Raw genomic sequence first — 26892 nt, forward strand, 5'->3', positions numbered from 1 at the left:
TATGTAGTTTTTCCTTATGGTCTGTAAATGACTTGACTTGATTAATCAAAATTAAAAAACAACAACAATATATATATATATATATATATATATATATATATATATATATATATATATATATATATAGCAGGTCAGGTCACTGATGGTGTAGTGGTAAACTCACCTGACTTTGTTGCAGGCAGCTTGGGTTCAGTTCCCACTCAGTGACAGTGTAAATGTGAGTGCGAATGGTTGTCCGTGTCTATGTGCCCTGTGACTGGCTGGCGACCAGTTCAGGGTGTTGTCAGCCTTTCGCCTGAAGTCAGCTGAGATAGGCTCCAGTGCCCCGCAACCCTGAACAAGATAAGCGGTGTTGAGAATGGATGGATGGATGTGTATATATATATATATATATATATATATATATATATATATAGTGCGTACAGAAAGTATGCAAACCCCCCCCAATTCTGTCTCCGAGCTCTTCAGGCAGTTCCCTTGACCTCATGATTCTCATTTGCTCTGACATGCACTGTGAACTGTAAGGTCTTATATATGTGTGGCTTTCCTAATCAAGTCCAATCATTATAATCAATCACAGCTGGACTCCAATGAAGGTGTAGAACCATCTGAAGGATCCATCCATCCATCCATTTTCTGAGCCGCTTCTCCTCACTCGGGTCGCGGGCGTGCTGGAGCCTATTCCAGCTATCATCGGGGAGGAGGCGGGGTATGCCCTGAACTGGTTGCCAGACAATCGCAGGGCACATAGAAACAAACAACCATTCGCACTCAGATTCACACCTACGGGAAATTTAGAGTCATCAATTAACCTACCATGCATGTTTTTGGGATGTGGGAGCAAACCCACGCAGGGAGAACATTTAAACTCCACACAGGCGGGGCTGGGGATTGAACCCCGGTCCTCAGAACTGTGAGGTAGATGCTCTAACCAGTCGGTCACCGTGCCGCATCACAAGGATGATCAGAAGAAATGGACAGCACTCGAGTTAAATATATGAGTGTGTCAGCAAAGGTTCTGAATACTTATGGCTGTGCGATATTTCAGTTTTTCTTTTTTAATAAATCTGCAATTCAGTTTTTTTCTGTTAATAAGGGGTGCTGTGTGTACATTATAATGAGGAGGAAAAAAATGAACTTTAAAAAAAAATGATTTTTAGCAAATGGCTGCAATATAACAGATTAAAACATTTAAGGGGGTCTGAATCTTTTCCGTACCCACTGTATATCCATCCATTTTCTGGACTGCTTATTTTCACTCGGGTCGCGGGTGTGCTGGAGCCTATCCCAGCTATCTATATATACATGCGGCACGCTGTGGGACTGGTTAGCACATCAGCCTCACAGTTCTGAGGACCGGGTTTCAAATCCCGGCCACGCCTGTGTGGAAGTTGCATGTTTTGATTTAAATCACCGTCATAACCATTCTTGAGAAACATTGTCAAACGAAGACTGCTGTCGAGATCCAGCCAAAATGAGGGAACAGTTGAGAGATTTTAGAAATGTCACATATCAAAGCACGGGTTCTCCAGCCTTTTCAGACACGCTGCTACCATGGCGACATCCACCACTTAAAGTCTTCTTTCGCTGCGGTTTACACTCTCCTGGTTCGTATTAAGTGTATGTACCACAGTGCCCACTTTGTGTGAATGTGTATGGCTTTGTGTCTATCATGTGCTCTTGTGTTACTGGCGACCAGTTGAGGGTGTAACTCTGCCAAACTCAACTCGGATTGGCTCCAATCCACCAGTGGCCCTGAACAGGATAATGGAAGAAAATGGATGGGTGGGTGGATTGTACCACCTGCATTGTCATGCATTTCAGTAATCATTTCCAAGATTTGCATAGACTCAATTCTAAATCAAATACATGCATGTTTAATTGTATCATATTTCTGACAAGGACATTTGGAAATTCAAGATAATTGTAAGTATGAATACACTCCAGTGTCGCCACGTTGTTTATAAAACGATATTATGTTAACTCGTATATTATGCGTTCTGACAGGATGTCATTTGCGCACTTCTACTGAAGCTGTCCATTTGTATAAATTATAAATGTACATTTTACTTTTATCTTAAACATTTTGCAGACAGGAAAACACAAATAACTCACGTTTGATTATTAATTGTTAATTGTTGTCATTTATTTTGACTTTACTATTTACCCCAAAAAATATTCACCCAGTGCATAGCATGAGGAATGGTCCACTTATTGCGGGACAGTGAAGTATAGATACGGATCTATAAAAAAAAATGTTTAAGGTATCTTTTATTTTTCATTGAATTTTTATGTCTAACAGTGTTGTTAATATGCGACTACATCACCTACAGTTGACGACTCAATCTTTACTGTATCGCGAAAGTATCACCCAATCTCCAACCCCCCGCCACCCCACTGCTTGCCTTTTGGTACAGTCCAGAGCGCCTTTTGGTAACTCCAGCCTGAGCGAGTGAAGCACAACATGTTGGAGGCTGTGGCTGAGCGGTAGTCATCGAAGTTAACTTTTAAATTCCAGTTTTGTTCGCGTCTGTACGAACTCGAGGCAAAGGGTGGTTGAGAACAAAGGGCGACAACAAGAGTCATGCTACTAGTTTAGCGTGAAATGCCGGAGCGTCTTTTTGTGTCACAAGCCCGCTGATATTAGTGACGAGAGAGAAGAAGGCGCAATGGGAAGCCGCAGAAGAGAGAGCCAAGCGGGGTCCAAGATGCAGCCGGCCGCGGTGCTGCGGGGCGCACTGTTAACTTTGCTGCTTAGCCTGAGTGCAGGTAGGAAAATGCTTGTGTTATGCGCTGCAGAATGAATGTTCATGCGAGCGTGTGTAAAATTAGGGGAGGTAATTCTGGAGCTACAGTGTCGGTCTCATGCCGGACACTGTGGTCTTCCTAAACGCCATGGTGGGGTCAGCGAGAGGCTCTCACCTTTGGAACACTTATTCTAGTCATTTAACTTGTGTGCATATTTATACATGTTCATGAATATTCTTTAACTCACTTTCGTCACTTATGGACACTTTTGACATTTGCTTTACTTGATGATTTTTGTATGTAACTTAAATGTGCAGTTAGAGTGTCAAAGTACAGTCTGAGCTACATGGGCTGTGCATCGATAATTCCTTATTTGGCTGGATTTTTTTCACTTTAGGGTTTTAAATGAAGGTTAAGATTGGCACATCTAAAGCTCATTTGATGTGCAAGGATGTGCTTGATGTTGTATCTTTTCCTTGAGGAAGTCCTAGATGATGTGGGAATATGACCCTAAATCTTAAGTAACAATTGGATGTGAAATGCAAATTAGCTGCATTTTTCTATATTGTTGTTTAGAAATGTAGGTAAAAAAAAAAGAGAGTTTTTGTGATTGCAGGTGAACTCAATAATAACCCGCTTCCGGACCCCTTCCCCTCTCTCAGCTGCTCTTGCAGTAGGTCTGAGAGATTTCCACCACCCCCTTCCTATGTTTTCTCTAACACCTTGTATTTACAACATGTCAGAACAGCCGCTGGAATGCACAGACCCTACGGAAGCTATTCCTAAGCTCACACAACAGGCTTTGCGTCATGTATTGACACACAGACGCTCATAGCACTCACAGATGCCATGCCCTCTGACATGACCTTAAAAATATAACAGACAGGAAGGTAAAAATCACACCTATAATTGGCTACTTGGACTTCAAATAGAGGCTGCAGTGATTGTTTCTGTTGCTAAATGTCACCCCGAGACTCTTTTCAAAATGTCAACCAGCGCGATCCAATATTCAATAGAAAACAAAAGACCCCTCGGTTGATCCACGTCCTCTATCCTGTGTTGGTGTGTTAGTCTTTGCTTCAGACTCAATTAGCAATGTTTCCCTGCCCTGCAACCTTTTTATCTTCTGCTTTTCTGTCACAACGTAATTAACTCCGCTGGACCGTTTATTTAGTTTTTTCCTATGGTACATAAATGTAATCATCATTGCATCATGCATTTTCCTTTGTCAAATGACCAAAAATATTTAATGAATATTAAACAATAAATAAATTAAAGCTTCAAACCTTTGTCATATTGCCAGAAAATACTAATAAGGGAAACCGTGTACGTGACATTCCGTCTCGTCATTGTCGTCGATGAAAAGATAACCATTATTGATCCACAAAGATGGGCAGGGGGTTTGGCATTATAAAGACAACCGGTTCCATCTTACTGGAAATGACCCAACAACTCCTGCATGCGTATGTGTGTACTTGTGCGTGTTCGTGTCTCTGTAATCCATGGGAGGTCAAGATGCCTTCCTTTATACGTCTAGTGGCCTTGCAGTAATTGGCTGAGTATGACAAATGGCATGTTGGAGAGTGGAGTATACACTTTAATGATAGACTCAGAGATAGGATGATCATCTCAACTCCTGCTTCAAACCGCCCAATGCCTTTTTTACTTAAGTGTTAATTGGACTCCCGGGCTGACCTAAAAGCTGTGTTCTCCTTCCTCTGAAGCCATCTTAGAATGAAGTCATTCAATTAAGTAAACTACAATTGAAAGACACACATTTTGAAATGTGCATAAACATACAGGCGTGGGTTAAAATGTGTGACATTTTTTTGGGGGGAGGGAACAGATTTCAACAAAGACAGCACTCCAGTACCAGTCTGACAATCAGGCAGTGTTCCAAGATTCTCCGCTGGATATTGTTTGTTTTTATCTCCCAAGCAATGAAGAAGAAGCAGAAAAATACACAGTCAATATGTGACTTGCAACAAATGTCAATTCCTAGCCATTTGTGCACAAGCACAGTTAGTTTTAAGATAGTATATGTGCTAAAATATTTTAGTACTCATGTGTAGGGGCTTATCTTCTTTGTGTGACATAATTGTGTGTTAATTTTATAATCAAGTGTGATTGTTTGTGCCTTACCAAAAATGATATTCTGAAGATGGTGAAGATTATGTGTTGTGGCCTAGAACTGCTTTAATTGTGTAGATTGGAAGGGGACAACAATTTAAACTTTTAACGTATAGTTTCTTCCAGTCAGAATTATTGTTAGTAAAATTAAGTGGAGCGAGAGAGAGAGGATTTCACCATTGTGTGAGTGGCACTGGGACTAGTAGAAAGAGGATTGTGATGAGATAGTGGGATTAGGTTTGTTCTCTAGTTCTGCTCAGCCTTTATCTGATGGTCAAGTCCTATAATCATATTGCTCATTCCCTTAGCATTGCCCTCTCATCAGGACCAAGAACTAACACAACCGTCTCACTAGCGGCCTTGAAAGGAACTTGCAGATGTAGCTTTGCCTACCCAGCAGGCCTTAAATGTAAATTTATGACTTTGTTTTGTAAAATGGCACTAGCACCCCATTAGATTAAGTGCCCCCAGAATTATTTGGTTGGCATTAATGGACATTGCAATGTTCATGTCTCCTTATAAGATACAGACAGATTTATTGCTTGCTGCAAGTTGATTTTGGTCCAGATTCCACTCTGTAAACCATATTTTGTTTAAGCAGGAAAATGTTTTGGAGGATGGGGCCCTCTCTGATATCTCTGAATCACTAGTTGTTTTTTTTGTCTGATAGAGTATGCATGTATAAAACATTTATTGTACCTTGCAATCCCTGACTTTCTTGTTGATGCTTAACCTCTTCAGGGGTTCATGGAGCTTGAGGTGGGTAAGTTCTTCATGAGTTTGCAGTATTGCAAATGTGAACAATTCAACTAATGCCGCTGAGCTAATAAACAGTGAGCTAAATGAAGACCATAAAATGCCACCCCTGAGTAGTATATTCTAAATTGTGTTGCTGTTCTGCAATCACAGGTGCAACAGAGCACAACCAACCTTCTCTTATTGGCTCCTCATCTTTCCACAGACCCAGATTTAGCACTGTGACCCTCCAATCTTTACTGACAAGTTCGGAGGGATAGTAGTGCAACGTTCCCAACTTGAACAAGTATTGCAAAAGAATGTGATCTGTGTGTTTTTCTCCCTTAGCCTGAGATAATGTGTGTGTTCACTCCTCTTTGGTATTGCAGGTTAGGTTTGTGTCAGGCAGGCTTCTGCATTCACTGTGTGCCGTCAGAGTGGGCCACCTGATATCCCCACTGTGCTTTGTTTGGCCCAGCTAAAAGGGATGCGATTGCACCTCCAAGGTAGCAGTGGAAGTAACCTGTGATTACTCGCACGCGCGCACACACACACACACACGTGCGCACGCGCGCACACACAATTTTCTCATGGATAAATGTCATGTCTCAAACAGCACCCCCATCCACATTCCTCTGCTCATGTTCCTCCACCTTCCTATAAATCACTGTGCTCACTCACACTAGTAGGCCACCCTCCTTTGCAAGAGACCTCCAGGCTCTCTTTTTGGGGCCGTCTCTGATTTCAGAACATGATGCCATAGCCCAGGGGCCAATTTCAATTATGTTCACCATGCTGATATACGTCACAGATGTCAGATTTAAGAGCACATAAGCAGAAATCAAAGTAAACCTCTGGCAACCCACCATGTCTACAAGTACCACTAGGTAGGTGTCTAACAATTGAAAGTTTTAGCTTGAGTTACTTGATATAAGGCAGTTTAAAAAGAAAATTGGTCATCGATTCAAACAAACAAAATAATTTTAAAACCATAAACTTGCTGAGAATAACAAAAAAGACAAAAAGCTTGGTTTATTATTGTGTGCCATTGTAGGTTGGTGAGCTACAGCATTTAACTGACTTGCTAATTTAGCCTTAATGAAAGCAGGATTGCAGCTTTGATCCCTGATTCTTATGCAAGACGGAAAACCCAAATTGCCTTAGCGTTAGCCCTATTGTGAGTAGAAATTAATTGTGACATTGTGATAGATACTTCCGGCCTGGGAAATGAAGTCAGTCTGTAGGTATGGCTTAATATTCTCCCTTCTGAATTATACAATGACTAAATACGCAACAGACTAAAGTTCAAACATGTGGTATTATTATATATTGTTGTAGTTGGTAGTTTATTTTATTTTTTAAATATGCCAGGATGTAACATACATATGGGGCTAATCCCAATGCTTTTTTTCATATTGAAAGGGGCATTTGTGGCATGTTGGCCTGGTATTGTGTAGTTGAGTTCCTAGGGGGTGGCCGATTATTACAGGCTGTAATAAACTCTGCTTTTCTTTCTCGGCAGGGGGTTGCTGTAGAGGACAGAATGATAAGCAGTGCTGGAGACTCACTGTCTGAGCACAACCAGAGGAGGGGGGCAGGGACGCAAAGACATTTTTGAAGGACACATGCGTGCACAGATCCATAGTAACTTAATTCTTAAGCTTTCCTCTTGCTTACATTGACTTGACTGAAAAAGCATTAGTTAGGACTTAAGATGAAAATTTGGAAGAGTTGTTAAGAGGCATGAAAAAAAGATTTAACCTTGGGCAGATTGTTGAATTACAGTAGTCTCGCTTTTGCTAGTGTATGTTCAGCCATGCATTAAAAATAAGTCTTGGTGTGTGAATTTGGCATCACAACATTGGAGCCTGGGACTTTTTGTAACCGTATTTTCAACATTTCTATAGTTGAACTATTTGGTTGACCACACACTTACAGTACATGTGGATTAACAATATCTTTTGGACCTGGGCAAAAGATAAATTTTGTTTTTAAGGTAGTGAGTCAAATCAAATGAATCTTTAGTTGAAATGTTCTTTTAATTGATGACAGTTAAGATTATTGCCTTCAGACAATAGGAAGGCTGGTCTATTTTAGGTCAATATTATTATTCTGTAACTTTTACGACTCACTCTAAAACAAAACAAAAACATTATTATGGCCAAAATAAAAAAAGATTTAAGCCTAATTTGGCTTGTTATAAAGATCCTTGTACTGTCTGTATGAAACATGCTCTATCTCTGCAATGCTGTGTTCTGATTGGCCAAAGAATGGAAAGGCGCTCACATTAAATATGTAAACTTTGGTTTTATTTAGTGGAAGCTCTTAAAAAAAATGCCCTTGAAGCCATACAATCGGGTATATGCACAACCAACGTTCGCAATCAGCAAAATAGGTTGAAGCACTTCCTTCGTGCTGGGGTAAATTGCGAAAGAGCCTGGGACAAAGCAACCATAGAAACTTTAAACATCTACAATGTCTTTTATTTTACACTATATGGCTTCAAGAGCTACCGAAGACGACAAGTTTATACTTCGTTTGTGTTTATCATATCATAATTGTATAAATGAATGACATACATGTGTTTTAACTTTTGTCTGAAGACACAAACCATCGAGGAAACATTTTAGCAAGTTCGGGTTCAAACCGTCATGTCATCAACCCGTTGTTCTGCTAGTTACTGTGACATACACAGGAAGCCCGCTAACCTGTTTTCTGGGTCTCATTTTAGGGGTGGATCTGTCTCATGCAGAGGGTTAGCCTTCATCCCACCCCACATACAGTACTACTTGGCCAATGATAACCAGTGGTTTGGATCTTGTTTGTGTGACTGCCGGTTGCTTGTTTATACATACTAGCGAAAGCAGAGCCCAGCGTGCGGCTCAAGACAATAAAAGTATTTTTGTGGCACATGAACACATCGCCAAAGACACTCCCCGCTCTCCGCCCCACCAATAACTTTCCTAGCAATCAAGTAAGTGTTGTTTTTGTCATAAGCTTACAATGTTTTTTGCCGCTAATCTCTGAACCACAGAAAACCGTGTCCATAACCACAATTGGCTATTTTAGTTGTGCTCAGAATTTTACATATGGCAGAATTTGTAAGATGTTTATCATTCTTTAAAGATGATAAGTGATTAGACAAAACACATTTGATTTTTAATAGTATTTAATTTGAACTGCAAGGCATTTCAGAATATGTCGTTAAACAAAACATAGCAATAAAGAAAATCATGAAATTGTCCCTGTTCGGTCACCACTCTTATTTTCCAAAGAATGGCCAAAAATTCTGTCAGGGTATGTAAACCTATGAGCACAACTGTACATACTGTAGCTATCAGTGGATGCACCAGTTAATCACCAGGCCACTAAAATACACTTTTGAATGAATGTAGCGGTGTGGCCCATGACATTGTTTGACATAAATACCCGTCATCCCCACATCGACAAGTTAGCCAAAAATTACTAAAAACATTATCAGAAACTAATGCTGGTAACACTGTTAGCTAACGCTAATCTCTGCTTATCCTTTGGCTTTTACATGAAAGTTCTTTGACCACCATGTAAAAGTGCCTCTTTCACTCTGGAACGTCAACCTGCCATGTCATTGGTGGAAAAATGTATGTTAATTACCCCCCCCGTTTCGTAACAGTGGGGGAAATTGCAGAAGGGCTCCCTCGCACACATTTTCAGAAATATTTAGATATCTAAAGATTGACTTGGTTCTTTATTTTCACACTTCATGGGTGGGCACTGGGTAGGCCCTGCAGAGACCCAACTATATGTATACAAACATTAAAAAGTACATTTTCCATAATAAGTAACCTTCTCGGCGCCTGTACGTTGGGGTTCAGCCCGGTGGATGAGAGGGTAGCCTCACTCCGCCTTCGGGTGGGGAGACGGGTCCTGACTGTTGTTTGTGCCTATGCACCAAACAACAGTTCAGAGTACCCACCCTTTTTGGAGTCCTTGGAGGGGGTGCTGGAGAGCGCTCCCGCTGGGGATTCCATTGTTCTGTTGGGGGACTTCAATGCTCACGTGGGCAATGACAGTGAGACCTGGAAGGCGTGATTGGGAGGAACGGCCCCCCCGATCAGAACCCGAGCGGTGTTCTGTTATTGGACTTCTGTGCTCATCACGGATTGTCCATAACGAACACCATGTTAGCATAAAGGTGTCCACATGTGCACTTTGCACCAGGACACCCGAGGTCGCTGTTCGATGATCGACTTTGTGGTCGCGTCATCGAACTTGCGCCCGCATGTCTTGGACACTCTGGTGAAGAGAGGGGCGGAGCTGTCAACTGATCACCAGCTGGTGTTGAGTTGGCTCCGATGGTTGTGGGAAGATGCCGGTCCGACATGGCAGGCCCAAACATATTGTGTGGGTCTGCTGGGAACGTCTGGCGGAATCCCCTGTCAGAAGGGGTTTTAACTCCCAGCTCCGACAGAACTTTGCTCATGTTCCGGGGGAGGCGGGGGACATCGAGTCCGAGTGGACCATCTTCCGTGCCTCCATTGCTGAGGCGGCCGACCGGAGCTGTGGCCGTAAGGTGGTCGGTGCCTGTCTTGGCGGCAATCTCCGAATCCGCTGAAGGAGTCCTATCGGGCCTTTTTGGCCTGTGGGACTCCTGAGGCAGCTGATGGGTACCGGCTGCAGCTTAGGTGGTCGCTGAAGCAAAACCTCTGGCATGGGAGGAGTTCGGTGAGGCCATGGAGAGACTTCCGGACGGCTTCGAGGAAATTCTGGTCCACTGTCCGGTGTCTCAGGAGGGGGAAGTAGTGCACCATCAACACTGTGTATAATAGGGATGGGGCGCTGCTGACCTTAACTCTGGACGTTGTGAGCCGGTGGGGAGAATACTTCGAAGACCTCCTCAATTCCACCGACACGCCTTCCCACGAGGGAGCAGAGTCTGGGTTCTCTGAGTCGGGCTCTCCTATCTCTGGGGTTGAGGTAACCGAGGTGGTTAAAAAGCTCCTCGGTGGCAAGGCCCCAGGGGGTGGATGAGATTCGCCCGGAGATCCTCAAGGCTCTGGATGTTGTGGGGCTGTCCTGGTTGACACGCCTCTGCAACATCGCGTGGACATCGGGGACAGTGCCTCTGGATTGGCAGACTGGGGTGGTGGTCCCCCTTTTTAAGAAGGGGGACCAGAGGGTGTGTTACAACTACAGGGGGATCACACTACTCACCGTACCTGGGTAAGGTCTATTCAGGGGTGCTGGAGAGGAGGGTCTGTTGGGAAGTTGAATCTCAGATTAAGGAGGAGCAGGATGGTTTTCGTCGTGGCCGTGGACCAGCTCTACACCCTTGGCAGGGTCCTCGAGGGTGCATGGGAGTTGGCCTAACCAGTCTACATGTGTTTTGTGGACTTGGAGAAGGCGTTCGACCTTGTCCCTCGGTGGGTTATGTGGGAGGTGCTTCGGGAGTATGTGGTACCGAACCCCCTAATACGGGCTGTTCGGTCCCTGTACGACCGGATTCAGAGTTTGGTCCGCCTATCCGGCAGTAAATCGGCCAAGGCTACCCTTTGTCACCGATTCTGTTCATAACTTTTATGGACAGAATGTCTACGTGCAGCCGAGGGGTAGAGGGGGTCCGGTTTGGTGGCCTAAGTATTGCATCTCTGCTTTTTGCAGATGCTGTGGTTCTGTTGGCTTCATCAAGCCGTGACCTCCAACTCTCACTGGAGCAGTTCGCAGCTGAGTGTGAAGCGGCTGGGACGAGAATCAGCACCTGCAAATCTGAGACCATGGTCCTCAGTCAGAAAAGGGTTGCATGTCCTCTTCAGGTCGGGGATGAGATCCTGCCCCAAGCGGAGCAGTTCAAGTATCTTGGGGTCTTGTTCACGATTGAGAGAAGAATGGAACGGGAGATCGACAGGCGGATCGGTGCAGCGTCTGCAGTGATGCGGACTTTGTATCGATCCGTTGTGATAAAGAAGGAGATAAGCCGAGAGGCGAAGCTCTCGATTTACCGGTTGATCTACGTTCCTACCCTCACCTATGGTCACGAGCTGTGAGTCGTGACCGAAAGAACAAGATCCCGGATACAAGCGGCCGAAATGAGTTTCCTCCGCAGGGTGTCCGGCCTCTCCCTTAGAGATGGGTTGAGAAGCTCGGTCATCCGGGAGGATCTCAGAGTAGACCCGCTGCTCCTCAGAGTACGAGAGGAGCCAGATGAGGTGGCTCGGTCATCTGATTCGGATGCCTCCCGGACGCCTCCCTGGTGAGGTTTTCCGGGCACGTCCCACCTGGAGGAGACCCCGGGGACGACCCAGGACACGCTGGAGAGACCACATCCTTCGGCTGGCCTGGGAACACCTTGGGATCCCCCCGGAAGAGCTGGATGAAGTGGATGGGCAGCGGGAAGTCTGGGCATCCCTACTAAAGCTACTGCCCCCGCGACCCGACCTCGGATAAGCGGTAGAAAATGGATGAATGGATGGATGGATGAAGTTAACCTTTAACATTTTTTATCATGTTACGAGCACCCTAAAAACTCATAAAGTTGCACATAGTTTGCATGAAAATTCTCAAACTAAAAATTGACTCATCTGTGAAAGAAAACTAGCTTGATTATCCAACATAGGTCTGTGTAAAGTTGTGACAAAATGCAACGTATCCTGTGAGAAACAATACCCACCGTTAGGTTGTTGTAAATTCTCACCAAATGTGCTTAAGCCTCAAAATAGCCCCCGACAAGTGTGCAGTGTTGTTGTCCACTGGTCAGCTGTTTGAGGTCATTACTTTACTCCTTTTGTAATAGATATATTTACATTTCCCTTAAGAACAAATGGGATTGTGGCACAGAGAGGGCTTGTCAGTTGGAGCCACAGAAGGCCTGTTGCCTTACTGCCTTTTGTCTCTTCATAGGATTTGCACACAATAGGAAAGTAATCTGTATTATTTTTAAAGAAGCACATTAATTACACAATTAACCTACAGTAAATATACATGATGCAAGTTTGTCCTTCTACCTCACTATAGACAAAAATGGATTGGGTGAAAGTTCAGTGTATAAATAGGCCCAGAGACAGACAGGCTTTTTCACTTACTGGACATGCCTTCATTCACAGAGCTTTGAACTGCACTCCACGGCCAGTTTCTAATATATACAGACAATTGAAAAGTAACTCCATACCTTAAATTATGTATTGCGTTTCTTTTGTCCAATTTTTTTTCCTTTTTTTTTTTTTTTTTTTTATGTATAAGAATTTGGGTAACGGTGTGATGTGGTTTGGGATGACTTCAGACTGCATTGTGGGTCCATTCATTCTTTGAGATACCATGAATGCGTTTTGTTATTGTTGTTCCTGAATGGCTGAATGCCCACTTCCTTGGGAGAAGGATGGGATAGTGGTCCATATGAGTGGTCGTCTTTGGGGTTGCTTACAGGAGTAAGGATGCTGTACCATAGCAAAGACTTGGGAAGAACTTGATGAGTGAATACAAGAAGTTATGGTTTCCATCCCACAAGGGTTCCTGGTGTTAGTGAATTCCGGTGCTCAAATCTAATTTTGAATATAACCTCATGCATCGCTTACTTTCATCTCATATCCATTTATTGTAAAAAGAATCACACAATAAAGAACAAGCACAAATAAATTGTAATCTATGAATAAATTGAGTATTTTGGAATAGGGAGCTAATTTTAAATAAATTCCAATGAAGTTGACCTTGAAAAGGATTTGCAAAATATTCTATTGTTTTTATTTACATTTTCCCCAATCTATATCCCATTGAATACACTGAAAAGAAAAGATATTTAAAGTTCAAACTGATGAATATTCTTTAATTTTGAATTGGATGCCTGCAACATGTTCCAAAAAAGATGGGACAGGGGCAACAAAAGTAGAGAAATGCTAAAAAACAAAAACTGATTGGAATAGTCTACAAGTGAACAGGTTAATTGGAAACAGGTGTGTGTCATGAGGTATGTCATTAGATATAAAAGGAGCATCCCTGAAAGGCTCAGTTGTCCACAACCAAGGCAGAGGCAAGGTTCATAACTCTGTCAACAACTGCTTTAGCAAATAGTCCAACAGTTTAAGAAGAACATTTCACAACGTACAACTGCAAGGAATTCAGGGATTTCATTATTTATGGTCCATAATATCATCAAAAGATTGAGAGAATCTGGAGAAAACTCTCCACGTAAGCGGCAAGGCCGAAAATCATCCAACATTGAATACCCTTGACTTTCAATCCCTCAGGCGGGACTGCATTTAAAAAATGGCATTATTGTCTACAGAATATTGCCACATCAGTGTGTAACCTCACAATTGCACTTCTGGAGAAAATGATCATACATTCCCATAAAGACACTCCTAAACCTTGTGGGAATCCTTCCCAGAAGAGTTTAAGATGTTGTAATTGCAGAGGGTGGACCGATGTCATTTTCAAGCCTATGGGTTAAGAATGGGATGACCCTTAAATTCATATCTGAGTCAAGGCAGGCGAGCGAATACCTTTCGCAACATAGTGTATATTTTCTGAATGAGACTACGACATTTGATATCAGATCATTTAGCTCAATTTTAAAACAGCTGATTGGATTTGAGGATTTTATTTATTTATTTATTTTTTAATAATGTATTATTTTTTTTTTTATACATCTTGCTTACAGTATTAATGTGTGGTAGTGTCACATTTCCCTTCCATAACTCCCTGAGACAACTGTAGGGAAGCACCTGCTTGGTATCTGATGTCCTTCTAGCTGTTGAAATCACTAGGAGGCATGCTGAAGCATATGTGTAATCAGAAACGTGTTCAATAAAAATGCTTTTGCGGAAATCAGATTAAACATTTTAACAACCTTTTTAGAGTGATAAAGTTTTTGAAGTTTGGTAATTAAGATTGTTATACATTATTTTAACATATTAAGTTGTATATATAGTGTTATCTTTTAAACAATCAAATATATAATTTATTACATTATTATTATTTTTATTAGTTAATGTACTACTGACATACGGTAGTTTGCTAGATTTGGTTATGCTCTTACTGTACTGTGGTTTTTTTCCATTGTTAAAAAAAATATTCATATGGAAACAACAAACAGCATTCTTTCTAACTGAGAATTTAAAATACCACAATATGGTATGTTAACAGATTTGTATTTTTTAAATCTGGGCACTACTGAGGCTATGGTTCATTTTGGAATACAATTGGGTTTAAAATGTCACAGGAAAGCACTGGCAAGCCTCTGTAGTTTAATTGGGGGTATGCCATTTCACTTTCCTTGTGTGAATTTCATGTGCACATTGAGGCACACTTGCACAGAGGCAGCTCAAACATCCTTAGGGTGTGTATGTTCTCTGAGTACCTCTGCCCTTCTAGAGTGACATCTTTCACTTTTGTCCCCTCAATACTGCTGCACAGTGATGTCACCAAGTGTGAGAGCAGAAACCTGCCACTGGACACAACAAGCATGCGAACACTCAAAAAACACAATGCTTGACATGAAAGAACATGGTTGTGTCACAGCGTGAAGATGATGCTCGTAAAGCACTGTACCTGTTTTGTACTACATACCTTTGTGCATTTTCTTCTTCAGTTGACCCATACCTGATTGGCAATGGCTGTGGTGATGGAAATTGAGCTGCTTGTTGCGAAGGTGATGGAGGACTTCACTAAACAAACAGTGAAGGGATCTGGAGGCCCGATTGAAGCCTGGAACCAGAATGGGGACACCACTGAAAGCATTGCACTCCCTAATGAACTTGAGTGGCCCATAGAAGTGGGGCTTTTTCACAGAAGCTCAGGAGGACAAAGTGTCAAAACAAGCCCAGGCCCTTGCCGTTCACAGGGGCTAAACGCCGCCTTTTGACTCTTGGGAGTGTGGGCATCTGAAAGGGAGGCCACAAGGAGAAAGGAAAGGGAGGTAGAAAGTGCTTGCTAAAACAATGGCCTCTTAAATCAAGCACCCCTCCTTGCCTCTATCCCCCTCCTGTGCTCCTGTGCTACTGCCTCCCTAACCCCCCCTTCTTTTGCTTTGACTTCCAATTAGGGCTACTCTTGCACAAGTGGTTGGAATCCCCATATATTGCAGGGGCCTCGGAGGAGGAGGTTTAAAAGTTGTCTCTGTAGCAGCTCCTCTATCAAAGACCTTAGTATTCAGGGGAGAGCCTTGTTTGGATTCCTCAAAGCTCTCCGCCACTGGAGGACATGAGTATTATCATGTCCTCTGTCTTCACCACCTCATCATTCCTTTCCTCTCCTTCTACATTCCCCCCTTTTTTTTGCCAACATTTCATCCACATAGTTTGCAACTCCTTCATTGCTTCTCCACGCTTGGATGCTTGCAATACTTGGGCTAGAGAGCAAAGCATAGCCAGGACTCAGGTTCTTGTTACTTCCTTCCCTTCCCTTTTCCCCCTTTAGCAATCCAAGCAATTACAACAACTGATTAAAGAGTTGGCCTACAGAGGAAGCCATTTACAAAACGCCAAATCCTACTCTATGCTTCACAACGGCACTTGAAATATAGCGTTTATAGCAGTGCAGGATTAGGGACAAGATAGTGTAAATTCAACAAACTGGTAGAGGACAATTGCTAAATATGCTTTGGTCAGACATAAGCGGTTGCAGCGTATGTGGTACATAGCTTGGCATACATTGGTGTGTTCAGTTATTTCTCCACCTTCTGTGAATATGGATCCTTTGATATTGTCGTACATGTCAGACTTTCACAAACGCAAAAAGAAAAACAACAGGTTTTTACAAAACCATTGTTGTCTCAATGACTGAATTATAAATATAATGCGATAAAGATACAGTAGTTGTCACCTCTGCTACTCAAATTTTTAAATTATACTCATCAAACTTCTGCTTTTTTCCCCTCCCTTTTAATCGTTGTTACATGCTCTCTTGTTTATCAGTTTTATAGATTTATTGTTCTACCTTAAGATAGCAAGACGGAGCATTTTTACGGTAAGAAAAGGGTGAAATTGAAATTTGTTGTTCTGTGCCAATTGTTCAACCCATAAATGTAAACAACAATTACATGCTCCTCCCATACCAAACTACCATATCGAGTCGTGGAGCACGTGCTTGGTCTGTATTTACATAAAATATACATTGTGTGATGTTGTTTGTCTGAATGTTTACAGTTTATTGAACTTTCCTGTCATTTTTACATGCACCAGTTGTGTTAAAAGAAGGGAATATTAATTGGGAAACTGACATTTTTCACACTTCTCTGTGAAGTCCCAATTTTGCTCTTTGGCCAAACTATGGCAGCCTCCAAATGCTAGGTGGCGACAATACTCGTTTCAGTTCATTTACTGTAGCTTTGGATTTTTCAGCAAGGAAGAGGTTGTTGCAGAGATGTTACTGTAAATATGGTTGCGACTTGGTAACTGGTACAAGGTTAAGTGAATAACTTTACAAATTTCATATGTTTATTTTATTTTTTTGCCTTGACTTCTCTGTTTAGGGCAGTGCTCAAAGGCAGAGGGAAAAATATCAGGATAAATATTTGTGAAATGATGTTCTTGATCTTTTGCGTCCTAAGGTCATTCATTAAGAGAAGGGTAATGTAATTTGTAATTTTGAGGCCGTAACCGCCTGCAAAATTCATCCATTTTGCAGTAAAGTGGTATTTGCGTGTTCGTATCCGAGCATTTTATTGAGTTTGAGGAAGAGTACAGATATACAGTATTGTCACTGATACCGATAGTGGTATCAATTGTCTATTTATATTAATTATTATATTAATTATATTAATTATTATAATCTTTTGTTGTTGGGAAATGCCACTACATTAAGCATCACAGGGACTTCAAGAGAAAAGGCTGTCTGTTTAGTCAGTTAATGGACTTAAATTTAGTTTACAACTGAAGAGGTTGTTCCCAAATCAATCACAGTAATGCATGGTTGATGTTTTTATGGATTTTTATTTTTATTTCATGTGAAATTTGTATGACAATGGGATCAAACATTGATAGACTCATTATTGTTGTTGGAACTTGTGGGCAGACTCTTGAGTTGTCAGACAGTCATAATCACTCCAGAGGCTCTGTGCTGTTCCTAAATACGGAAAATATAATTCAAAATATCTGGTAGTACAATCACTTTTCAAGGAATGCAGTAAAGTGCAAAGAATTAAAATAAATACGACAGTGCGAGTTCCAGTATGCCGACCTCAAGTAACATTTAAGTACTGTATGCCTACTTTTCTGCCCTCCCTGAGCATGCTGAGTGCAGTGTGGCAGATAGCTAACAGTTCCTAAAGAAGAGTCCAACATTGTTAGTTTTAAGCTGTTTGACACTCAAGTTGAAGTTTACGATAAAACTGAAGAACACAAGAAAAATTATTACAAATGTTTTACAGCCCCAATTCCAATGAAGTTGGGATGTTGTGTTAAACATAAATAAAAACAGAATACAATGATTTGCAAATCATGTTTAACCTAAATTTAATTGAATACACTACAAAAACAAGATATTTAGTGTTAAAACTGGTAAAGTTTATTGTTTTTAGCAGATAATCATTAACTTAGAATTTTATGGCTGCAACACATTCCAAAAAAGCTGGGACAGGTGGCAAAAAAGACTAAGAAAGTGGAGGAATGCTCATCAAACCTGTTTGGAACAGGCGAATTGGGAACAGGTGGGTGCCATGATTGGTATAGAAGGAGCTTCTCTGAATTGCTCAGTCATTCACAAGCAAAGATGGGGCGAGCTTCACCTCTTTGTGAACAAGTGCGTGAGAAAATAGTCAGTGTAAGGACAATGTTCCTCAACGTACAATTGCAAGGAATTTAGGGATTTCATAATCTACTCTCCATAATATCATCAAAAGGTTCAGAGAATCTGGAGAAGTCACTGCATGTAAGTGGCAAAGTCGAAAACCAACATTGAATGGCCGTGAACTTCGATCCCTCAGGCGGCACTGCATCAAAAACTGACATCAATGTGTAAAGGATATCATCACATGGGATCAGGAACACTTCAGAAAACCAATGTCAGTAAATACAGTTTAGAGCTACATCCCTGAGTGCAACTTGAAACTCTACTATGCAAAGCAAAAGCCATTTATCAACAACACCCAGAAACGCTGCCGGCTTCTCTGGGCCCGAGCTCATCTAAGAGTCACTGATGAAAAGTGGAAAAGTGTTCTGTGGTCCGACGAGTCCACATTTAAAATTGTTTTTGGAAATTGTGGACGTCTTGTCCTCCGGGCCAAAGAGGAAAAGAACCATCCGGACTATTATAGATGCAAAGTTCAAAAGCCAGCATCTGTGATGGTATGGGGCTTTATTAGTGCCAATGGGATGGGTAACTTACACATCTGTGAAGGCACCATTAATGCTGAAAGGTATATCCAGGTTTTGGAGAAACATATGCTGCCATCCAAGCAATGTCTTTTTCATGGACACCCCTGCTTATTTCAGCAAGACAATGCCAAAGCACATTCTAAACGTTTTACAACAGCGTACCTTCGTAGTAAAAGAGTGCGGGTAGGAGACTGGCCTGTCTGCAGTCCAGACCTGTCTCCCATTGAAAATGTGTGGCGACTTATGAAGCGTAAAATACGACAACGGAGACCTCAGACTGTTGAACAGCTGTAACTGTACATCAAGCAAGAATGGGACAGAATTCCACCTACAAAGCTTCAACAATTAGTGTCCTCAGTTCCCAAACGTTTACTGAATATTGTTAAAAGAAATGCTGATGTAACACAGTGGTAAACATGACCCTGTCTCAGCTTTTTTGGAATGTGTTGGAGCCATAAAATTCTAAGTTAATGATTTGGTAAAAACAATAAAGTTTATCAGTTTGAACATCAAATATTTTGCCTTTGTAGTGTATTCAAATAAATATAGGTTGAACATGATTTGGAAATCATTGTATTCTGTTTTTATTTATGTTTAACACAACATCCCAATTTCATTGGAATTGGGGTTGTACAACGTGTGTAATTATTTTTCTTGTTCTTCAGTTTTATCGTAAACTTCAACTTGTCAATAAATAGCTTAAAACTAACAATGTTGGACTCTTCTTTAGGAACTGTTAGCTATCTGCCAAACTGTTAGCTATCTGCCAAACTGCACTCGGCATGCTCCCTCTGCTGCGATGTTGGTGTGCTGGAGTATAGAGTGAATCAACTGTCATATTAAAATTCACCAGCAGAGGGACTTGTTTGGACATGGTAAAAGAATGTACGCCTGCTGCATTTCGCACGCGGCAGCTGTGAGTGCGTGAGGACACTGCGTAAATAGGAGTGAATGTGTTCTTTTGTAATACAGTACATAATTGTATAAATGCATGACTAGGAAAATTATTATTAGTATTGGAACGCTTTAGTTAAAACACATGAAATTTATTTTGTTTTGAAATATAAGAGTAGATACATTTATTTATGCTAATATAGTCAGCCAGAGCTACGAGAAATGCAGTTTTAAATGTCCTTTCACCGTCGTTCCTGTCATACTGTTTTTGTTTTAATTCCCCATTAAAAAGATTAATGAATAAATGTGTTTTTTCTTCATGTTTTTGAGATTATAGGGTGAAGGCTGCAGCTGGCTACTCGTGTGGACTGAATGGGTAGCAGCAATGGGGAAATTAAATGCCAGTATTTTGAGGGTAATAGCCCATCCCCAATATATTGAAACACACTTATGAACAGAGTTCGTTTTTGGACTGTTGAACTTAGTTAATAATGTTGAATTAGGAACTGTGAACTGAACTAGTTCATTTTTGGAATGAAGAACTGAACTTTGAAGTAGTTCGTGTAGAAAATGAACTTTCCCAACATTGATCCTGTAATATTTCAGATCTCTTTATATATTGCAGATTTCAGAAAAAATTGCAATGTCATTTTTTTCCAATATCGTGCAGCCCTATCGTCAGCTTAATGCTAACACACAATCTAAAATGCCACCGGCAGGCTAACAAAAATTAGCATCAAAGTCGTGGTAATAATTTACCTTCAAACAACACATATTCTCACACAAACTCTGTAGGAACACACACATACAGACAGATAATATAAATAATAAAAAGACTTAAAGGCATATACTCACTCCGACTCTGTGAAAACGAGTCACATTAATGAAGTCAAGCGTGACTTTGTTCTTCACCTCTTTAGCTAAGGTAGATGAATTATCTTCATGCTTGGACCACACTGCCCCTAAGAGGCCTAGGCATGCAAAGCAGGAACAGCACACTCAACAACGCGCATACACAACAGGGGCAGCACACCTATCATTCAACCTGTGAAAATATTTCTCAGCAGAGGAAAATAAATTGCAGGGGTCCCTCAGTAGTGGCAAGGTAAATGTAACAATATAAAGGACAGAGAATAATATCGTATGATAGATGTTTTTGTACCGCACTACGATATGCAAACTCCTATTCAAGTGAACTTGGCGTTGTATAAAACGTAAATAAGAACAGAATACAGTGCTTTATGAATCTTTTCAACCTATATTCATAGGTAAACAGGTTAATCGGAAACAGGTGAGTGTCAATGATTGGGTATAAAGCATCCTCGAAAGGTTCAGTTGTTCACAAACAAGGATGGGGCGTGGTTCACCATGTTGTGAACAGTTGCTTCAGTAAATAGTCCAATAGCTTAAGAATGTTTCTCAATGTACAATTACAAGGAATGTAGGGATTTCATCAGCAATATCATCAAAATTTCAGAGAATCTGGAGAAATTGCCACTGCTGGTGCTGCTTACTTGGTCGGCGATTTGTTGTTTTTTAGGTCGAGTGCGGCTTCAGCCAGTACAACGTGAAACTCATGTAGCGCGCCCCCACTGGCCAGGAGGTGAATTGATTGAGAGGATTTGCTGAATCGATATTTAATTGTGGGGGGAAGAAAAACATTGCATTGATGAATCAATAATTTTACCCACCTAGGGCCTAGTAAGCATACAGTATTTCAAGTTTTAGTTTGTCTCCTGCTGAAGCCTCATCTCTTTTATAATTCCTTTGTAAATCCAAATGATCTTTTTGTAATGTTGACCCAGCCAAACATTTATGACACAGCATCAATATGGCGGCTTCACCATCCGGGCAAAGTTTGGAAAGAAGTAGACATCATCTTAACTTCGAACCTCCTATAATTTTTCACTGAAACTGTTCACTGTTGCAGGGGCTCGGAATGTATTTGTCTTTGCTGTGTGATTTGGTTTCTGTGTTTGTATGTGAAACAGGTGCAATAATGAAGTTAAGTTGCTCTGTACAGCTGTAGCAGCCGACTTGAAATAAAAAGGTTGAGCTGGCGCCTGTAATGCACCACTCAGTTATGTGCATTTGTCTGGTCTAGTCGCATTAATTAGTGGGGAAGGAAAGCAGGCTTAAGTCACCATCCAACCCCTTATCAACTGCTTTACATATGAACTAGGGCCTGATCAATATTGATTTTTTTTTTTTGGGCTGATGCCGATTCTGATATTTGGGACAAAAAAATGCCGTTAACAGATTAATCGTCCAATTAATAAAATAAAAAAAATAATTGCTAAAATTACTTATTTTTTGGTGCCCTAACGCTTACAACAACAAACATATGAATTACAGGCAGAACATTTACTGTTTTACACTACTTTAGTACAGGGGTCCCCCAGCCAGGCTGCAAGCCACGTGGTAGCGGGCTGCACAGAGAAACAGACATTTTCGAGTACCACACGGGAAGCTCGGTGGTTGTCGAGCTAGCGAGGCGGCTGCCTCTGTTGCTGAACGGGTCAGAGGCGTACCATGGTGGTTGAGCGCTACAGAGGAGGTGGTGGGCTCTGTGTTCAGAAGACAGGGTGTCTCAGTCTGGCTGCCTAGCGGCAGGCCAAGGATGACTTGCATCACGACACTGTGTCGTAACATTTGTCGCAGTAGAGTATACAGCTGAACCATGCTACAAGCGTATGAAAATATTTGACCAAAAATGACACCGGTAGTAAATATTAAAGTCTATCCTCCGAAACAATAAAAGCACAAATGAAATAGAAATGGTGAAACAGAGAAATGCTTAATTTTTTGGAGCCTGTCTTCAATGTCTTACATCGGACTATGCTATGGAACACAAGGTGAGACCATCTGGCTCGTTGATGAGAAAACATGCGCAGGGCTCGAACGAATTACAACTACAATCTATTCATTTAATCATTTGTTTTTATTTGTTTCCATGCCTGTCTGTCAAAATGTCTTCACGTGATACCGGTCTGTGGTGCAAAAAAGGTTACAGACTGCTCTTCTAGTATTTGTTTAACTTTAGAACAGAGAAGAATTTCCATGTACAAAACACTAAAACAATGCAGCCTGCCATATCATCTCATGTGGCCCCCAAAAGCAAATCAGGTGTGTCAACTTCCATGATTTTTGCTAAAATTTCAAATTGTCATATGTAATAAATAACGTTGCGATATTACAAGCATTTTTTGTTACCAAACCCCTTTTGACAGTTACTTGAACAATAGTTGAACAAATTGTTATCCTAGACTTCTGATTTTAAAACAAGTTGTCCATCAATTTGTTGTGGAGACAGTGCCACCAGCAAGTATTCACACCCCTTCACGTTTTCCACATTTTGCTGTTACAGACTTATTCTAAAGCTGATTTGAGTATAGTTTTCTTTAAAAAAAAAAACTACATAAAATATCCCATAATGATGAAGTAAAAACATATTTTCAGACATTTGTGTAAATGTATTTTAAAAAATTAAACATGGAAACATAAGTGGTACATAAGTCTTCACACCCTTTGCTATGACACTCAAACTCAGGTGCATCTGATTTCCAATGATCATCCTTGAGATGCTTGTACAATTTGAATGGAGTCCACCTGTGCTAAATTCATTTGATTGAATGGCTCACACCTGTCTATATAAGGTCTCACAGTTGGCAGTGCAGAAACCAAGCAATTAAGTCTAAGGAATTGTTTGCAGACCTCCGAGACCGGATTGTGTGTTTCAGCAACATTGAAGGTCGTGAAAAGCACTGTGGTCTTGATTATTCGAAAATGGAAGAAGTTTGGAACCACCGGGACACTTTCTAGATCTGGCTGTCCCACCAAGCTGAGTAACCGGGGAAGAAGGGCCTTGGTCAGAGAGGTGAACAAGAACCCTATGGTCACGAAGGCGGAGCTCCAGTGTTCCCTTGCGGAGATAGGAGAACCATCCAGAAGGTCAACCATTGCTAACGCACTCCACCAATCAGGGGTTTAGGGTAGAGTGGCCAGGCGGAAGCCACTTCTCACTAAAAGGCACATGGCAGCCTGCTTGGAGTTTGCCAAAAGGCACCTTAAAGATTCTCAGACTTGCAGAAACAAAATTCTCTGGTCTGACGAAACCAAAATAGAACTTTTTGCCCTGAATTGAAAGCATCATATCTGGAGAAGAGGCACTGCTCATCACCTGGCTAACATAATCTCTACTGTGAAGCATGGTGGTGGCAGCATCATGCTGTGGGGCTGTTTTTTTTTTTTTTTTTTTTTTTTGCTGCAGGGACTCGGCGACTCGTCCACATAGAAGGTAAGATGACAGCTGCCAAATTTGGAGAAATTATTCGATAACTTGCTCGAGAGTGCTCTGGAACTCAGACTAGGTTGTCGATTCACCTTCCAACACGACAATGACCCAAAGCACACAGCCACGATAACAAAGGAGTGACTTCAGGAGCAACCTGTGAATGTTCTTGAGTGGCCCAGCCAGATCCCGGACTTGAATCCAATCGAACATCTCTGGAAAGACCTAAAAATGGTTGTCCACCGACGCTGCCCATCCAACCTGACTGACCCGGAGAGGATCTGCACAGAAGAATGGGAGAAAATGCCCCAAAACAGGTGTGCCAAGCTCGTAGAGACATACCCAAGGAGACTTGAGGCTGTGATTGCTGCCAAAGGTGCTTCAACAAAATATTAAGCCAAGGGTGTGAATACTTATGTACCCATTATGTTTAAATGTTTACATACTCAATAAATTTGCACAGCTGTCTGAAAGTATTATTTACTTTTTCATTACGGGATAACATAGCAAAATGTGGAAAAAGTGAAGGGGTGTGAATATTTTCTGGTGGCACTGTATGTAATAATACGATGAAGCAATTTAACATTTCTATGGTTTCACAGTCATAATGGCCTTCTGAGGGAAAACGTAACTAGATTATGGCCCGCAACAAAAATGTATTTGACACCTTTGTTAAATGCGGTGAATGTAAGAACATCTGGGATCTACTGTTCTTCATCTCCACTTGTTGCTGACGGTGGTATTAGAGGAGTAGAAGATTTTGTTGGATGGTAATATCATGCTCATATTACAAAGACCTTTTGGAAAATAGAGAAAAGGAAAAGGGGGGTGGGAGAAAAGGTCAATAATGGCATGTTTGGCAGAATTTGGTGAGGAAGGAGTTGACCGATCCACCACATAAGACATTCATGGGATGAAGAGATTGATTGTAAGCCATGCTGTCTCCTCGAACATTATCTGACCTTGTAAATGTTCTTTGGGAATAATGGACTAAAATATTAAACTATTTAGAAACTCCTGTATCAAGAGCCAAGAAGGAGTCCAACCATTCCAGTTCATTTACTGGTGGATAGATAAGGTGTCAGAGGGAGCACACTGGTCCTCAGTGTACTGACTCGAGAGTTATGGTGAAGGCCATTCTTAGAATATTGGTGTTGTGGTTAATTTCTAGGTAGCTGCGACTCCTCACCCCACATCAGATGATCTTTTGTCCTTAGACGAGGATGAGGAACTTGTGAGCCTCAAAGACCCTCAAACGCTGACCTCTTAATCAGCATTGAAGCCACCTGCAATGCAAACGAACAATCCCCTTACCCTTGAATTGCCTCTGACCTTTGATTGTTTTCAGAGAGCCAATGGTTGGCCAGGGTAATTATTGAAAAATGAACTACTCGTCCATCTCTTAACTAACCTCTAACCTCACTTGTATATGAATCAGGAATTGGGTGAACTCTTAGAATTTCAGTTTTTCTTTTGTCAGTTATTTTCGCCGATCCATCCGGGAAAACAAAACATGCTAACAGTTTATTGGCATGTGTAGCTTTGTACAGTATATAAATCTATGTATCACATCACTCAATATAGACATTAACTTACATTTATTACATCTTTTTCCAGCTTACTTTGAATCCCAAATGAATGACTATCACTGAGTATGAGATTGAGATGATCTGGCAGCTCACAGAGCATAGTACTTTTCCTATTCACATAATTGTTTCCGGGCACGTCCCACGGGGAGGAGACCGCGGGGAGGACCCAGGACACGCTGGAGAGACTGTCTTTCGGCTGGACTGGGAACACCTCAGGATCCCCCTGGAAGAGCTGGATGAAGTGGCTGGGTAGAGAGAAGTCTGGGCGTCCCTGCTAAAGCTATTGCCCCCACGACCCGACCTCAGATAAGTGGTAGAAAAAGGATGGATGGATGGATAATTGTTTTTTAAACTGATAACCGCACAGTGATGCTAGCTTTTGCATGTCTAGTGGTAATTCACATGATGAGAAAAGCTGGGAGATAAAAAAAAATGTCCAGGGAACATCAATCGCTGACCTCGTGTTCTTGATCAGGCTTCTCAAGGCTTGCTATGCTGCAACAGAGCCAGCATTCACTGCAACAACTCTTAAACTCATGATGATACTCTGGACCATCCTAATGTATTTAGTTCCACTGTACTACCAGAGAAAGGGTAGTCACTTTTTCTGTCAATTACTCATTTTACTATTAGTTATTTTGACCCAATTTTGAATTGTGCAAAAAAAAAAAAAAAAAAAAAAAAAAAGTGGTTTAATATGACTTTGCCTAAATACAAGCATACAAGACAAATTATTGTTTAAACTTTTTGTGGCCTAAAACACATCATACAGTACAGAAGTACTATAAATAAATAAGCTTGAAAATGTTTGAAAGGTTTATCCAAGCTTACCTGCTCCAACTGGGATTTGTACCTGAACCTGCTGTTTTCAAGAGCGCAGCTAGACAACGCGCAAGCACATGGCTAATTGATGGCAATCATGATAATTGACACGTGATTGTACGTTGTATATAGTGAATCTTATTAGTCATTCGAACTGTTCTAAGTGCTAGAGGACTCTGCATCTTTTTGCACAATTGTCAAAAACAAAACATGTACCGGCATTACCAGATAACTAGCAACCCTTTACTGCTCAGTGACTGTTTTTATTAATTTTCTTTTTTTGTCAATGTCTTTATGGCTCAAAAGTGTTCTCTGTCAATTGACTGTCTGTTGTCGTACTAGATCGGGTCCAAATACCGGAGAGAAATTCCTTGTGTTTTTTTTGGACATACTTGGCAAA

The 26892-nt window shown here is 41.3% G+C and overlaps 1 protein-coding gene across 1 annotated transcript in view; it reads left to right on the forward strand.

Moving 5' to 3' along the window:
• The first annotated feature begins 2478 nt into the window (after window positions 1-2478).
• lrp4 (low density lipoprotein receptor-related protein 4) overlaps window positions 2479-26892 on the forward strand; it is a 122963-nt gene continuing 98549 nt past the window's right edge. The window contains 1 exon segment of the mRNA XM_061670097.1: window positions 2479-2769. Within this exon segment, the coding sequence (XP_061526081.1) occupies window positions 2670-2769 (100 nt within the window). The 5' untranslated portion in view covers window positions 2479-2669.

This window comes from Phycodurus eques, chromosome 2 (assembly GCF_024500275.1).
Source record: "Phycodurus eques isolate BA_2022a chromosome 2, UOR_Pequ_1.1, whole genome shotgun sequence".
NCBI classification, from domain to species: Eukaryota; Metazoa; Chordata; class Actinopteri; order Syngnathiformes; family Syngnathidae; genus Phycodurus; species Phycodurus eques.